Source organism: Fistularia commersonii, chromosome 33, assembly GCF_037954325.1.
Source record: "Fistularia commersonii isolate RoL2024-O1a breed Wild chromosome 33, RoL_Fcom_v1.0, whole genome shotgun sequence".
Lineage (NCBI taxonomy): Eukaryota > Metazoa > Chordata > Actinopteri > Syngnathiformes > Fistulariidae > Fistularia > Fistularia commersonii.
In genome coordinates, this window is record NC_141316.1 from 8,731,089 (window position 1) to 8,747,539 (window position 16,451).

General features: G+C 39.3%; 3 protein-coding genes across 3 annotated transcripts; 1 reads left to right on the plus strand and 2 right to left on the minus strand.

Moving 5' to 3' along the window:
- Positions 1–99: 99 nt before the first annotated feature.
- pdpk1b (3-phosphoinositide dependent protein kinase 1b) lies at positions 100–9,579 on the minus strand. Its single transcript, XM_086140350.1, has 14 exons — positions 9,445–9,579; positions 7,208–7,498; positions 6,984–7,026; positions 6,736–6,873; positions 6,441–6,585; positions 6,252–6,349; positions 6,050–6,125; positions 5,853–5,921; positions 5,153–5,249; positions 4,203–4,376; positions 3,877–4,094; positions 3,066–3,123; positions 2,587–2,739; positions 100–2,452 (listed from the first exon to the last, which is right to left on the minus strand). The coding sequence occupies exons 1-14, from the start codon at positions 9,466–9,468 to the stop codon at positions 2,339–2,341; spliced, it is 1,698 nt and encodes a 565-aa protein (XP_085996476.1). The 5' UTR covers positions 9,469–9,579; the 3' UTR covers positions 100–2,338.
- A 205-nt stretch (positions 9,580–9,784) lies between these two features.
- Positions 9,785–12,870, minus strand: tsr3 (TSR3 ribosome maturation factor). Its single transcript, XM_086140744.1, has 6 exons — positions 12,474–12,870; positions 11,713–11,923; positions 10,990–11,183; positions 10,728–10,895; positions 10,333–10,387; positions 9,785–10,204 (listed from the first exon to the last, which is right to left on the minus strand). The coding sequence occupies exons 1-6, from the start codon at positions 12,592–12,594 to the stop codon at positions 10,069–10,071; spliced, it is 885 nt and encodes a 294-aa protein (XP_085996870.1). The 5' UTR covers positions 12,595–12,870; the 3' UTR covers positions 9,785–10,068.
- Positions 12,871–12,935: 65 nt separating this feature from the next.
- Positions 12,936–16,158, plus strand: gnptg (N-acetylglucosamine-1-phosphate transferase subunit gamma). The gene is made up of 11 exons (XM_086140424.1): positions 12,936–13,065; positions 13,168–13,222; positions 13,303–13,370; positions 13,454–13,508; positions 13,656–13,739; positions 13,829–13,922; positions 14,536–14,650; positions 14,736–14,818; positions 15,382–15,510; positions 15,603–15,684; positions 15,759–16,158. The coding sequence occupies exons 1-11, from the start codon at positions 12,999–13,001 to the stop codon at positions 15,836–15,838; spliced, it is 912 nt and encodes a 303-aa protein (XP_085996550.1). The 5' UTR covers positions 12,936–12,998; the 3' UTR covers positions 15,839–16,158.
- The last annotated feature ends 293 nt before the right edge of the window (positions 16,159–16,451 follow it).

The following is a 16,451-nucleotide window of genomic DNA, read 5'->3' on the forward strand; positions in this document are numbered from 1 at the left end:
TAAAAGCTCTTTAATTTGGTCTTTTTAAAAGACATATACAGTTGTGTTTGCTTTTGCGTGAGTGATTGGAGTACATTTGCACGACACAGAAACACTTGATCATGGGCCGATACTTTATTTATATTTACATGCTGCAAAATGTGAGATGCCATTGCCACCGAATCTTACTTCACCGTGTCACGACTGCGACTGTTAACAGAAGACAGGACACAAGGCTTTATTTGTATGCCTAAATTCCCTACATGCTTTAATTACTGGACTACCAAGCATTAAGTGGAAAATTCATCATTCAACATCTACTGACCTAGCGCACAAATAATCAGAGAGAGAATGAACAGATTCATTAAATTATCAGAATATGATTAAATCACTGAGCAAATAGAAAATGTATGATATAGTAAGAAAAAAGCTGTAAAATATTATAGTTTACAATAATTATTCACATTCAAAGGCTTTACATCTCAATACATACACAACATGGCCCCTGAACATGACTTCAATCCAAATATGATTCATATATTAGAATTTAAATAACACAGAATGAACTAGAGGCTAAACAATAGCCATCAAATAACCTTATACAAGAATAAAAATACAAAAACTGTATCCTAATATCATTGCATTACTTGCTTCAGATTTTAATAATACATCATCTGTACATCACAGTTCTAGTCAGTTACAAGCCAGGTAGAGTATTCCATACACAATGTAACCAACTGCCATCAACTTGATTCGAACAATTTCTCTAACCTGAGGCAAACACCTGTGGAGTGTTTCCTCAACTTTATAGACAGATACAGCAATTTCATCGGTTATTTGGATCAGATAGATATTCTTTAACTGACATCCAACCACGCCAAGCCCTGAGCCCCAGGGCCGGGGTGTCCTAGTCGCCTATACTCCAGTCACACACTGCACACAGACTCAGCTGAAGGAAGAAGACCTTGAGAAAGGACCGAAAAGGTAATCTGTCGAATTTTTAAAACCATTATGATGATACATACTGCTAAAACAAGAGCACAAGTTAATCAATCACTTTTTCTATCGGGCCGAATGTCAAAATGGGGGAAAAGAATGGAACAGAAAAAGGAGAGCCAGAAAGTCCAATGAGTCCGTTCTGCTAGCTTGTGTGAGGGACAAAAAAACAAAAAACTAAAAAACAAACAAAAAAAAAAAAAAAAAAAAAAAAAACATATTGATTGCATTTAAGAATGATAGTATGTGTATGTATTTCCGTTGATGACGGTATTCCGTTCAGCATGGGGAGGTCAGCACATAGGATTTTGTTTTCAAAAAGGGACATACTGAACATGATCAAACTATCCCACCAAAAAAGAAAATGGAAGAATTCACACCACAAAGAAATAGCAAGTGAATGGTACAGAACAGCCAAATCATCCAATGATATTCGCTATGGTTGCCAATGCAGTCAAAAATACCCACCTTTGAACTTGAATAAAACTATATCTCCAGTGCCCTAGGAGAGAGGCTGAGACAAGGCTGAGCTACAAAACTGGCCATGCAGGAAAGATAAGCAAGTTATGATTAGGAAGTATAAGCTAGTGGCATGTTTACTTGCCTCCTGTTAGCAATACCTCCTCAGTAACGACTATGGAAAGCTCACACTTAAGAGACTGATTCAGACCCATGTCTCACTGTAGGCTTGCGCTTGGCTTCGTCACATCGAAACCTTAAATTGGACTGCAATAAGCAAGTACCAAGAGACTAAGAAAACAACTCAAATACTGTGGGATATTTGGGCTCTGACAAACATACATATAGGATGTGCATTTGGTAAATGTGTGAGACTGAATCAGCTTACAGTATCTGTTACAGCTATGAAGTATATGCATGTAGACGTGGGGTTGACTTCAGCTTGTACATATGATGTAGGATAAGGATATGGTTTAATTAAGATATCATGATAGGCTCGGGTTCACAAAAGCTCAATTTTGTGTTATAGTATCATTGAGACAGGAGACCAGTCCTTGGTTTTGAGATAGTCCTTGCGGTGCCCAAGCTTGTGTCCCTCAACACACAAGCTTGCCCTTCTCTTTCCCCATTCAAAATGTACAAAAAGCAGATGTGCATGGCGGTAGTCTTATCATCCATACATGGAAAAATGCAATAGAAGCCTCACAGAGAGCACAAAGAACAAGCAAAGCAACCCTGAATCCAAAGTTGTATTTTTCCCATGGTTCTACTCAGGAAAACAAACAAGGTCTAGATGCCAGCGTTTGTTTAGATTGCGGTGATGAAGGGCACTAAGGAGGGTGTTACTCTGCTCAGTGATTGGCCTCAGAGCTAAAGAGGAGTGGCTACAAGAGGAACCGTGCTCCTATAGGCCAGGGTTTTGGTGCCTTTGATAGATCTTTCTCCACACTTCATGGATCTTCTTGCACCATCTGTCAGCATTTCCGCTGGGGTCCATTAAATAGTATGTTCGGTTAGGCTACAAATGTGATGAGAGAAAAAAAAAAACATTTCTAAAGCGATCCACATAAAACGGGAAGCTTAAAAGTGGGCAAACATTAACATGTTTTTTGAAAAAAATTTGCTTGAAGGATATCTGAAAATGTTGTGTACCGTGTGAACAAAGAAGGTTTTGAAGTTCTTGGCCTCTGGGCGTAGCTCTAAGGACCAAGGAATCTCTCCTTTCAGGACCTTGTTGACAGGATCCACATAGTACAGGTGTGGTCCTTCAGTGAGAAGCAGCTGTCTCCGTCTGGCAAACAGACCCTGCAATAGAATACCATTTAAGTCAATTGTTCGCCAACAGAGGGGGCTGTGAGGTTGTTACAAATTTTCTTGGTACCAAAGGCAATTTCCCTTTTCCACTACATCAGTGAATTCCCATACCTACAATATCTGCCACCAATCACACTAATACTGCAAGAAATGACTTCTATGATTTAGGGACAACAGGAAACCTCATTCAAGTTCACTTTGAAACAACTGAAAAACTGTAACCGAATTTTTGTTTATTAGTTGACTAACTCAGACGACCTCAGATTTGGCAAGATATTCATAAAAACTCAAGCTTTGGGAGGAGAAGGCACACACACCTTTCTTTTGTCCACTGGGCCCATTTTGAGGATAAGATTGTTCTCAACAAACTGGTGCCTGTTTAAAAAAAAAAAAAAAAAAAAAAGCAGCCACAAATCATTGACAGAAAAAAGTCATTTACATCACTTTTATGCATTGAATACTTCACAAAAACCCATCTACATTTTAATAGGACAACTTAATTTGGCTTTGTTTTGCATTGGGGCACGCTTTCGAGCACATTCCATGCCAACAAGAGTTATCCTTTAATAACCTGAAAAAAGTAAGATAAGTAAGATCATTTTCCCGTTCAAAAGAGTGAAGTGCGAACAGATCCAATTTATTCTTACTACATAATCATAAGATTTCCTTCATAATCAATAACTAGGAGAGCCATTAGCAGTATACATGTAGTCCAGGTCCAGTATAAACATGGATAAACAATTCTTCCTGAGTTTGTACAGGTAATTTCCTCCTGAGGAACCTGTGCCAAGGACCACCTTGTCCAAGAGCAAAGGGTTATGTTGGCTGCCTCCAGCACTGCTACAGTCTGACCAGAACCCAGTTTGACATGCTGTTGGTAAGAAGCAGTGCCAGGATGTGCCCCTGGATACGATACAGGCACTCCACCCCAGCTGCTGGGTACCTGTGAATCCCTGTGAACCAAATTCCTTACAAAACTGGAGTACACATTGAAAATCCATGGCGCTGTGCTGAGATTGTGATTATTCTATTTGTTCACATTTCTGTTCGGCGTGAAAGCACTGCAAGACTTCAATCAAAATTGTTTCAAAACAGCAAACATTATTAATGACAAATGTCAGGGTTTACCAGGGGTTTCCAGTGGTTTGTTTGTCCAGCAATAGCTGCTTCTCCTCTTCAGTGAACTGTAGGTCCAGCTCAAAGGAGTTGTTGTCCAGATCGTGGATGTATTGTTCAATGTTGCTGCTGGACCTCTGTGGGGGGGTGGATTCATGTGGTGACAGGGAGTGTGATGAGCTGGACTGGGCCACCTGCATGTTACTGAACTGGCTCAGTAGGTCGTCGTACTGTTAAGAATGAAATGGTTGACAGGGTTAACAAACTATTTGCGCATATGTGAATTTAAGTATGTACGCCTACCTCTGAATAGAAAACAAATTATTTAAATATTTTACATTTCCATAGCAGTCCTCATCATCCTCAGACATGGCTGGCAGGTAGGGGGTGAGCTTTGGGGGCGTCTGGAGGTGTAAATCACTCCAGGAAATGGTCTCAAAGAAGGGGTGGTGCTTCAGAGGTTCATAGCCTCCAATCTCTTCACACCCAATCCGCTTAGATGGGTCCAACGACTGAAAAGGAGATGAAAGCAAACGAAAAAAAAAAAAAACGAATAAATAAATGAGACGGCATTTGTCAAACAAAAATGTCACAAATAACCTGATAACTAAAGGAGGTAAATACATTCCTGAAATATGCAACTATATAGTAGATCCAGAAAACATTCTGCTCATTGTACTGAACTGCCTGCCGACTCAGCATTTAACAGTGACCGTCAGTACCTCTTCCTCTGAATGCCTTATACTGGCGACAGTAACACAAACTGTAAAAAGTACACTGCCCGTTCGCATAAAGTGACAACGTGTATCACATTATATGAGCTGCTGTCTTAAACTGAAGCTGTCCACATCGGGCTGCAACTGACAGATTCACATGCACGTTGAAATAACTGGATGTGAAAAGCGTTGTAATGGGTTTCCTCATTGAAGTCTTTGATTGTCAAGCAAATCTAGAGGAGAAGGGCAACCTTTGTCCCCATAGCCCTCTAACTCCTCAATTCCCAGCAACCCTGCAAACCACTCATTGCCATATCTGCCCCCACCGAGTGTAATGCCGCTCATGATATATTTATTATACCAATGCAGAGCGCAGCTTACCTCAGTGTCTTACAAACAGGCACAATTTGTACAATTCTGTACAGTAAATTACTATGCTTTATTTTGATGTTCAGAATTTGATGCTACCCCATGTGCCCCCCAATTGCCCCTCTGGGATAAATAAAGTTTATTCTGATTCTGTCTGTTAGTTTCACTTTTAATGTATGATGTACGAAAAAATGATGACCTACCAAAAGCTGTCGAACAAGATCCTTGGCTCTGGGGAAAAACTTTTCTGGGAATTCATATTCCAGCTTTATTATTTTCTGAAATATTAGGTATTCATTTCTGTAACAACAAATAAAAAGACAACTATACTGTTAAAAAGCATCTCAAGTGTAATGATGTTTGCAAGAGAGCAAAGTTGCTCTCCGAGTCTCCCAAAGAAGTATTGGTTGCATTAAATATAAAAGCTGGCATTTTCTAAAATAATGCATCAGAAAAACTTGGGCCATTAATGATACGGGGGGCATGAATTCATCACAGTCTGCGTTGTTATTATTAACACTTATGACTGTATCATTTCAGTTCCCCTGAAAAAAATTAGACGTTGATGAAAACACATTAACAAGTTCACTTCAACTCCCATGCACATTTAGCTTATGCCATACCACTCTTAGACATTTTTCAACATTGGTGTTGTGCCCTGTATGCATGATTACAGGGCTACAGCATTATGTATACAAATAAAAAGGTTCAATCATTCAGAGGTCTTCGGGGGCTTAATGAGTATATTTTTCCATCGTCTTCATGGTCATATGTCCTGTTCAGTTCAAGTTCTGATCTGAACATAAAACTGGTCACCAATGCATTTTTGTCATTGTTCATGTTTATGTTATGAAAAGAACATTAGTGATTGAGCTCTGACAACAAAATCCCCTTTGTGCTTACCCTGCTCTGAATGGTGGTAAACCAGCCACCAGCTGATAGATAATACATCCCAATGCCCAGAGGTCAGAGCTATGAAAAAAGGAAAACAGTTACAGATATAGACTTACAGATTTGATGCCATCCATTTCTATCAAAGGCACAAAAACATCTTAAAAGTCTTGTTGATTATACTTTGCACAATAATCAAACTTCATTACCTTTTACAGGCTGATTTCTCTGTTAGTAGCTCTGGTGAAACATACTGTGCTGTTCCAACAAAAGAGTTTGCTCTTGCTGCCAATACAAAAATGTTGAAAAGACATGGGTTCATGGATAGTTCACTGAAACCAAATTGATAGAGTGAGCTAATTTGATTGTTATTTTTAAAACCTAATTCTAAAATCAGAACAGGAGTTGTACCTTGCTTACTGTCTGATGATAACTGTTTTGCCGTCCCAAAATCTGTTATCTGGATGTGCATCTCTTCACTCAGAAGAATATTCTCTGGTTTCAGATCTCTGAAATTACAAATAGACATTAACTCGTGTAGAAAACAGAAGTTGGGAACACTATGACCAAAAGTAAGAGAGGGCAAACAGAAAGTCTTACCTATGTATTATCCCCTTATTGTGTAAGTATTCTAGAGCAGAAACTATTTCAGCCGAGTAGAATCTAGTGCAGGTCTCATCAAATGAACCAATTTTGCGAATGTATTTCAGGAGCTCTCCATTCTTAGCATAACTGAGACCAAAATCTAAGAAAAGCTAGTTAAGGGCCATGGCAATTACAAGTCATTTGAAGCAGAACAACAACAACAAAAAAAGAGGAATTTAAACTTAACAGCTTGAAGGTGATCAATGTAGCACTTTTCTAGAAAACTTAGAACTTCTTCAAAAAAGGATACATAACTTCTCATCATCTTGAAATGTGAAGTAGAGCTTGACGAAGAATGGGTGATCTAAATTTGACATCAAATCCCTCTCTCTTTTCACGTACTGGGCTTTGTTCTCCTTCATAATATGCCGCTTCTCTAAAATCTTCACTAGAGGACAAAGAGACAATTTTAGAGGTAGAAACCAATCTGGAAACTTTTCCATGTTAATAATTACATGTAACGGACTGTGGTCATCACAGCAACTATGTTTGACTTACTTGCATATTCTTTGCCAGTAACCTGCTCTTTTGCCAGAACAACCTTTGAAAATAATAATAATACAAAATGGCATGTTACTTCAATTTCAGAACATTTGTTGCTAGTGAAGTCCATGGGGATGACTCATCCAAGTATATCAATCAGAAAGAATGAGCATGTAGTAGCATGTACCAATATTTACCAAGGTGTAATTCAAAAGCTAAATGGAATGCATTATACATACTGTCGAGAAGGAGCCCTCTCCCAGTATTTTGCCAAATCTGAAGTCCTCTGGTTTCTTCTTGCGAGGCTGAGGAGCCTGAGCCGCAGGCTTTGTGCGGAGGTCTGGGCCCTGGCTACTGGAAGATGCTCCGCCAGCACGGGCCTCCGAGGCTGAGCCCTCCATGCTGGGACAGTGGCTACTGCTTGCGCCTGGGATAGCAAGTGGCGAGCAGGAGTCAGGGTGGTTTCTTACCATTGATGGATGCGAGCAGGAACAAATGACAACACTGGGCTGAAGAGGCACAACATCATACTGGAAGAAGAGAGAGAGCATTCAGAAAATTTAAGTCAGCAGGATGAAGCAAAACACCCAGACTGACATTTCATGATAAGGAAGACTGCATCTATCCTTCATACAGTCAACCAAATGATGAAATATATACCACTTTCAGTTAGCCATATCACACGACTAAATGAGGCTCAGAAACAAATATTTCAATCATAATTGCAAGAGAAACTACTGCAGTCATCAATTGTAAATTGGTGTAAAAATACTGATTTTAAAACAAAGACTATACAAGACAACACGGGATGTGCGGATATCTATTTCACAACAGTACTATTACACACATTTAACATAAATGTTGTCTTTACATACACCTCAAAATGTTCCCAACAAAGACGTATACTTAAACAAGAAATCCACCCCTACCCACATTTTTCACATATTGACAAATCACTACTGATGGACTGCGACGCCTGCATTGGTGGAAATGCACAGCGAAATGGGAAAATAAACTTTAGAAATGTAGAGAAAATTACATCTATCATGGCACAATGTTAGTAAAAATGATCAGGAAAAAAATAAGAAGAAATCAGAACACAGGAAGCAACGTGACTATCGCTATTGATAAAGACCAGCACAGGACCAAAGTCTAGAACTGCTTAGTACATGCCACAACTGGAGAAACCGCTCCCGAGTATAGTAAAGTTTAGAAAGTTTTCAAATCGACACAACTTTTTTTTATTTATTTTATTATTGCTCGTTGCCATTCCTTGTCTTTAATGACAGCGAGCTTGCTCGTTTACAAGAAACTTACTTTTACGCTTCGGCTTAACTGCGATGGAACACAACGCTGACGAATACTAGAGATGAACCTACTGAGAGACAGTTACAGACTCAAAACATAGGAACGACAGGTCTGCTATCCGATAATGTCAATTCGTTTGGCGTTTGTGTAGAATAAAGTCACTCTCACTTTTCAACTAAAGTTACAATAACACACACAATAACGAGCGTCGTTCACGTTGTAAATCAGTTGAAGATAAGTAATTAGTTCAGCCGGCCTAGCCTTTTCTCATTCAAAACCAAGGTGTGGCCATTTAGCTGCTTTATCCGGACTTGACTGTTTAGTTGCCAACTGGTCATATAACTATCTCCTGACTCATGAATGTTGCTGTTGGTCAGCCATGTAATGTTTCATAGAAGACATCCATTCCCGTTAACCTAACCCGGTGTACTACGGGAGCATCAGGCCTTTGCGAACTTTCTTTGCTAACTAAAGGCTGCTAAGAAGCTAGTGTTAGCTTCTGCTGCCTTGTCAAGTAAAACCGACCATGAATGACAGTAAGATATAAACCTGACGCTAGCATCTTGTAATTCAGCTAGCGTTAACATTAGCCATCCATGTTACCATACAAACAACTTCAAATTTTTATTCAGTTTCTACAGAAATGTCACTCGATCACGATCAGAGTTCACATGCTCTATATACACTCTAAATGTGAAGGGTGATAGGTTGACACTCCAGATACCGAACGTTAAAGTAAAAAACTACCAAAGATTGAACGCAATACATCTCGTGTTAGCTTCAGTAGCATCATTCGAAAGCGCGAACCTGTGCGGCTAACACTAGCCGACACATAGAGACAAGAGAGGAAACATCCACACATCATATAAACCTAACAGCAATGCCTACTAACTTACAGGGTAGTTCCATATCAACCTGATAATAAATGGGCATAGTTCAAAGCGGTTGTTCAACCCACCCAACAAACGTAGCAACATTTTACGTGGTGTTAGCCAACATTAGCAAGCTACCGTTGCTAGCGAGTCGTAACGTTAACCGATCTTTCGCTGCTAGCACCGCTCTTCAAATGGAAGGCCCGACCTAACTATTTGTTGTTAAACAGCCGCCACACTCTACATTTTGAGCAACGGCTTCGAACTTTTATTCGTGTTCAGGTCGCAACACTCACCAGCTGACTTGTAGCTCTTGCCATGGGAGTTTTCCGTGGGTATTTATTATGAATAAAATAATTAGAGAAGCTCCAGTAATGGCTGCCTCTGCGCCTTCATTTTCGAGCTGTGACGTCGTTCCACAACAATGTTACCGCAGGACAGCAGAGGAGAGTCCCGCTGTGTCCGCCCCCCTCGCCACATTTACAACCTACCCAACTTCATTGTGCGCGCAACGAGACGGCGGCAGTTATTTAAATGCCGCAATGTATTTGTTTATCTCTGCATTGCCTTATTCTTTCTTTTTTTACCGCTGTCTTAACGCGATTGAAAGAGAGTGTTATCAAGAGAACTCGTAGGCAATTTTTGTTTATTCGTATTCAAAAGTCATATATTTCATTGAAACAGCTCGGGGGTTGCACAGCCGAGCGTGTATGCTTTTGCACGTTTCATTCCTCATCGGGCCATAAAGTTCCCCAAGTGACTTTAAACGGATGATGTTAACAAGTAATTACTTCTGTGGATTTAATCCAAACTATCATGTTCAAATTGGATGAATGTGTGTAGCCCAAAATGGCATTCAGTCTGTTCTTTTCTATAAACAGCAGTCGTTTTATTTAAAGGGTCCATATTTCCAAAAGGCTTTATTGTGATGATATTGATGCCGTGGCTTCTTTTCCATCCTCTGACTCATTGTGGTTTTCCATTTTTGCATCTTCCGCTTCATCCTCACTGTCCTCTGATGTGTCAGTGTCGTCACTGGAGTCATCTTCCGGTGAGCTAAATAAAGAAATTGGAGTTTCATTCATATTTTTTTTCAATCCCTCTATTATCAACTGTATAGATTCAACAGTAAAATACGTGGTTGATGCTGCAACTGCACCGATCTTGCGAATTACTGCGCTTACCACGGACGTCTGTTGAGATTCATACATTCTACTCCTGAGTTCACATCAAATGGATCTGCAAACAAAAAAGGTCCCCTCAACAATCACAATATATCCATCTCCGTGTATTGAACAATTAAGCTGAAGTCAGATCTCTAAATCTGAAATTTGTTGTTTGACAGTCAAATAGCTTGGTCCCTTACGATCAGAACACCAAGATGTACAACTTTGTTAATTCAATCCTTCTAAAATACTCTTGAAGCTTTCAGAATATTGCAGCCTTGCAGTCCAAAATTTGCAAAAGACACAAAATTCAGAAATAAATTGCAAAAACTAAATGATTCAAATCCCTTCTTCTCCAAAAATATGAAAAGACAACTCTCTATGGGACCCCAATTTGTCCTAATGTTTTTTACCTAACTCCTCTTCCTCTGGTTGGGATGTGAGAAAATCCTTTTCTGCAGCAAGCAGCTCTTCCTCTGACTTGCAAGATGCATAGCGGCTCAGCAGATCTTTATTGAGCTCCAGGAACACTGTGCCCCACTTAAATTTCTTCAACAGAAGCAGGGCCAGTTCCTCAAAACCTAACAAAAATCAAAAACTGATATATAAAATCTTATAAGCTTCACAAGTATTACGGAATGACAGCAGAAAAAAAAAAGTCAGGTCAAACCTTACCTACAATACAAAATGTGGCAGCAAAAGCCTCAACACAAGATAACTTGCAAGGCTTCCCATAGTTGACGGGGTTCGCAGCTACGAGGTATGGGAGTAACCGAGGATGACTTCCAATCATCTTATTGAAGGGTGTTTCCTCCAGTTTGGCCCAAGAACAATCAATCACTGCTAACCCATTTTTAGCCACAATCTCCCTGTAAAACAAAAGTCGCACTATCCATTTAGATCACAAAAAATATTTTTTTGGGGGAAAAAAAAAAGGACAAAAGAAGTGTCCATGTTTTATAGACATGCACAAACAACAATAAACAGATTATTTCTATTACAAAACTAACACCTCACAAGTGAATCAAACGTACAAGTCCTTAACATAACTTAACTTTGCTCATTCCACTTTCATTAGGAAATATCAACCTTATCTGACTGCCGACAAAAATCGCAAGAATTACACGGATGAAAGTTTTGCAAATTACTTATTCTGTTTATATTTACAATATGTTAAAGTATCAAAAATTGCCGGCCAATTTATACTGATAAGATAAACTTTATTCATCCCCACAGGGGAAATTCCTTTGCCACAGCAGCATAACAATTATGATGTCAAAAACAAAGAGGAATATAAATATGAATATAAATATAATGGCAGAAGACAGCAAGACATCCACAATTAAATAGACAGCAGATATAGCGTCGTATGGATATAATGAATGCTATTTAACACACCTGTCTGCTGGCGTCACATACTTTGTACCCAGCGGACTAAGTATGAGTCCATTAAATCTCTGGTTCAGTCGCAAGTTGCGGACAAAGCCTTTGCGTACCAACTTTCTGCCAGTGCAACGTTTGGGGTCACAATGACCCAGCTCCCACATGGCAAGCGGACAAGGCAGCTTCACCTGCTGGGCTTCTGCTCCCTCTTCATGGTGAAGGCTCACTAAAAAACGTTGGCAGAGAGAAAGCTTCAGTAATTTGAACAACATAAGTAAAAATAAGACATCATTAACCAAGCAGCTCACACCGAAAATAACAACTAACCATATACATTGTGAAATTTACATTTTAGATGATAAACTTAAGTGAAAATAAAGGTAACAGGTGGGAGGTATTCATCATTAGACATAGAATGCATGCCCGTAAAGTGAATCAAAACAAAATGGCATTATGACCTTAGTGGAAACTCTAATATTCTACAAATAACTTGAATATTATAGCACTAAAATGAATCTTGAGATTTGCACACTTACAGGTTCATCAGACTGTTCCTGCATTGCTTTAAGTTTGACTGAGACATTTGCAACTGTCAATTTCATAATTCTTTTGGCAAGATACCTAACTCAGTGTTCCATTGTATTTGGGGAGATAGACTGCGTATCACCCCAGTAAAATCCAGATAGGTTTCGTGAAATTGTTTAAGTTTCTGTAGATAACTCACTGTTGTCTTACGTTAACTTCAAACACTGAGCAATCGCCTATCCCCCCCTTACCTTCGAATGCAGTATGCATTTCTTCTGTAAAATCCTCTAAGGATTTACCCTTCATTTTGTGCCTTTTGTCTTTGCTTTTGTTGTCAAAGCGCACATTCTTGACTTGTTTTTTGCGACCCATTTTGGATCCGGTGAACAAGCACGGCAACTCACAGTCAGACTATAAACTGTTTCAAAACTCCATGCTTTAGGCTACTGTGTCAAGCTAACTATCACGACCTACCCTACGTATGAAAAAAAAAGCAATATTCAGTAAATAAAAGTAGTGCCCAAAGCTTGGGGGATCCAGAAAAATAATCCGGAGCTATATTTTTACTCTTTTTGTCGTGTCCTTTTCTGGTAGCATTTATAAGTTAATTTACTCTTACTAGGCTAGACTGTTAACGCGGAGCGCACGATTTAGCCAAAAGGCACTGCGCATGCTCAGGCAATGTTTGTGTCACGTGACTTGTCATCTGACTAACGGTGAACAGGAAGTGTTCACAGCGAGACAATTATTTTGCATTGAGACAGAAATTCTCAAACATGTACTGTTTGTCTGACGGAGTACATCGTTTGCTGAGGCTCTGCTTGGTCTACGTGACACTGTTTAGTAAGTTTCTCTTTAATTGTGTGAGCTTTGGATGTCACAGCTGCTTTGCTGCATGCGAGCGTCCGTCAACGTGCTGAGTCTGTTGTCGATTTTTCCACGCAGGAAATTATGGCATCGCCGGTAAAATGAAAATAGTTGAAGAACCAAACACATTTGGGTTTGTCAAGCTAAAGTGTCTGCACATTTCCCCCTTCTGTCCTTCCTCCTCATCTGACAGATGTTTTTTTTTTCTCTAAGGGTGAATAATCCTTTTCTGGCGCAAGCAAACAGACTACAACCTAGGGTGACGCCGTCTCCAGTGTCAGGTAAGATATTTTGGGGGAAAATGTATTTATTATCGTCTTTGTAGTGAGTGCATTTATCAGACTGATCACATGTTTCTTTAAAGGCCCTGCACACCTTTATCAACTAGCTGGAAAGTGCTTCAGTCATATAGAGTCAACGTAAGTTTTGAACAACACATTTCTTTATCTATGTCTGTTCACCAGCTCTATCCTGTTCTCTGCTTGCATTCTGGCTAAAGAAAATTAATTACATCACAATATTGGACAAGTCACCATGTGTTGTTTTTGTAACTATTCCCCCGTCAGGTATAAATATGAATTCTGCCCATTTCACAACATCACCCAGCATGAGCAGTCATTTCGATGGAATGCGTACAGTGGGATACTGGGGTAAGATACCAAAGAAAAAAGCCAGTGACTCACGCTAAAATTCATTTGGAGTTGTGTATTGAGGCTCGTGTTTGGTATTTTCCTGTTAGGATCTGGCAGGAGTGGGAAGTAGTGAACAACACTTTTACAGGCATGTGGATGAGAGATGGTGATGCTTGTGGAAACAAAAACAGAGAAACAAAGGTCAGTGGGATTTGTTACAGTGAGTTCTGCGAGATATTTATTGAGTTTTTGCTGTTTCTCCCATCAAAGACAAACACATTCCTAAGAATATTAGAGATGGTCCTCAAATAAATTTCCTTCTGTCAGTAGAAGCAAATATTGAACATTATCCAATACTGATGCTGTTGATTTGTAACATAAAAAATTGATACACTACTGTGCTATCTATATGCAGGCATTGGTCACTGTATGTTTGATATACATGAATAATGTCTTTTGTAAAAAAAAAAAAAGTTCTGATATAAGTAATAAATATTTGTAACTTTTACAGCAATACTATTTTTCGCTTGTTCTATCTCACAAAATGAGACAGAAGGATGGTAAGAGAAATGAAAGACAAACCCATCATAAGCATCTGTTTTCTCAGACCTCAGCAAGCACTGAAAAATGGTGTAATTTTACTTTTCTCTTACTGTACTTTGGAAACACAAAGGTAATTTGTATTGCTAGATATAGCAGAGGCAGATATTGAGTAAACTGCTCATCATCAGACAACCATAGCAGCTCTGTGATTATAGTCAAAATGTATATACCAGTAATTTATCAGTTTTGTGTGTTATTTTTTTTTCTGCAGGTAATTCTTGCTTGCAGTCCGAAAAGCAAACTTTCTCAGGTGTCAGAGCCAAGTACTTGCATGTACTCACTCACATTTGAGACACCCCTTGTTTGCCATCCACATTCCCTTTTAGGTAAGCAACGGTGAGCAGCTCTTTTAGCCTTCATTAGCTCAGTGAGCTGGTTGTGAAATAAAAAAATTGCTTGAATGTGTTTTAGTATATCCAACATTGTCAGAGAAGCTTCAGGTGGAATGGGATGAAGCTGAGCAGGCTCGATATGAAGATCTCATCACTGAACAAGTAAGGAACTCCTCAGCCGAGAGTTGCACCTGTCCCCGTCCCCAAAACCACTGACAAATAAAGGAGACCCTATCTGAAACTGCACATTTAGGCTTATTAAAAGCACATGCATGCATTATAAAATTACATTCTCAATTTGTTCTATCAATAATGTTTGTTTTTTTTATCACTAATTTTAATCATTCTCAATGCAATAGTCAAGCTAACTTTAACATGGCAGTCCTACATTTTAAAAACCAGCACTGTTGGATGTCAATCTCAGAAAGACATACTTTTATGTGAGCAAGATATCTATTACAAGAGAGGTTTTTATTAAAAATGACCATTGGTCTTTAATGCAGAAAGATTGCCATTTTAAAACCTCACGTTACTGATATTCATGTTTAGCAACATCGGCCGTATTCTTTACTCTAAATCAGGATGGTTGACATTCAACATGATCTTACCACCACAATTTACATTTAGGAAGCTAATCTGCATTGTCATTTCTGATTCCCCTTGTGTTTTCCACAACTTTTTGAAGAAAAATGTTGTTAATGTAATGATTAACTATAACTCTGCAGGGATATAATAATCTTCTGAGGAGTATTTTTGAGGATGCTGGTTTTCTGAAGAGTCAAAAAGTGAATGCGAAGATGCCAGAAGTTGCAGCTAATTCAGAGACATTTAACTCTTTGCAAAAATGTACTGAGGTATGTTACCAGATAGTGTAATTCACTGGTTTAATGTTTAGGTATTGCTCAGCAGGTATAGTAAGAACTTTTATCATTCTATTTTTGTTCAGGACTTCCAAAAGCAAAAGGAAGAGATCAAGAGACTGCAAGCTCTCCTCCGGCACAATAATATTTCCTTTGATTCTAAGCCGAGTAAGTATGTTTAGGGCCAAATCACCTCGTCAGGACCGTCATGCATTGTGTAAGGTCTTTGTTCTGTGTTGCAGATGAAACAAAAGGCCCAGTGACTGAGGCAGATAACCATCACCATCTAATGGGAGACACTGGCCTTGTTGACCTGCAATGACCATTTAAAGGCTCCGGCTTGGATCAGAAGAGGCTGCTGGTCAGAACGAGGGACAGTGAAACTGACTTGATAACCTACTTTTTCTTGGACTGTCGTGGATCAATGATCCAGAAAACAAACCAACAAACAAACAAAACTCTTTTTATGGATGTCTGGGAAGTTCAAGAAGTGAGACTGGCCCAGGTTATCCCTGTATGACTGCCGAGGGGCACCAGCCATGTGTGTGGGTTACAAAATGAACAGAAGCTTCATCCTATTTTCAAGAGATGTACTCGAGACGGCACAAAATAAATCAGTCGCAATAGTTTCACATTCCAAAACTGAAAGCCCGATGGAATACATACCAACTTTGTTCAACAGTTTTTTGATGTGTATTGGTGACAACAAAGATGGTAAGGTAATGGTGTGTCGATGCTGGAACATTTCGAACAAACAAAATGGAAAGGAAACAGGATTTTCTGAGTTTTAAAATACAAAATTGCTCATTATAAAACCTCGAGTGAGTGAAAAATTCTTCCCATCGACGGCACGGATGGCTGGCTTTGACACGTACAAACATGTCTTGACTTCAAACATTCCTGAACCCGATCTCCCACAGGTCCACAGTTTTGTC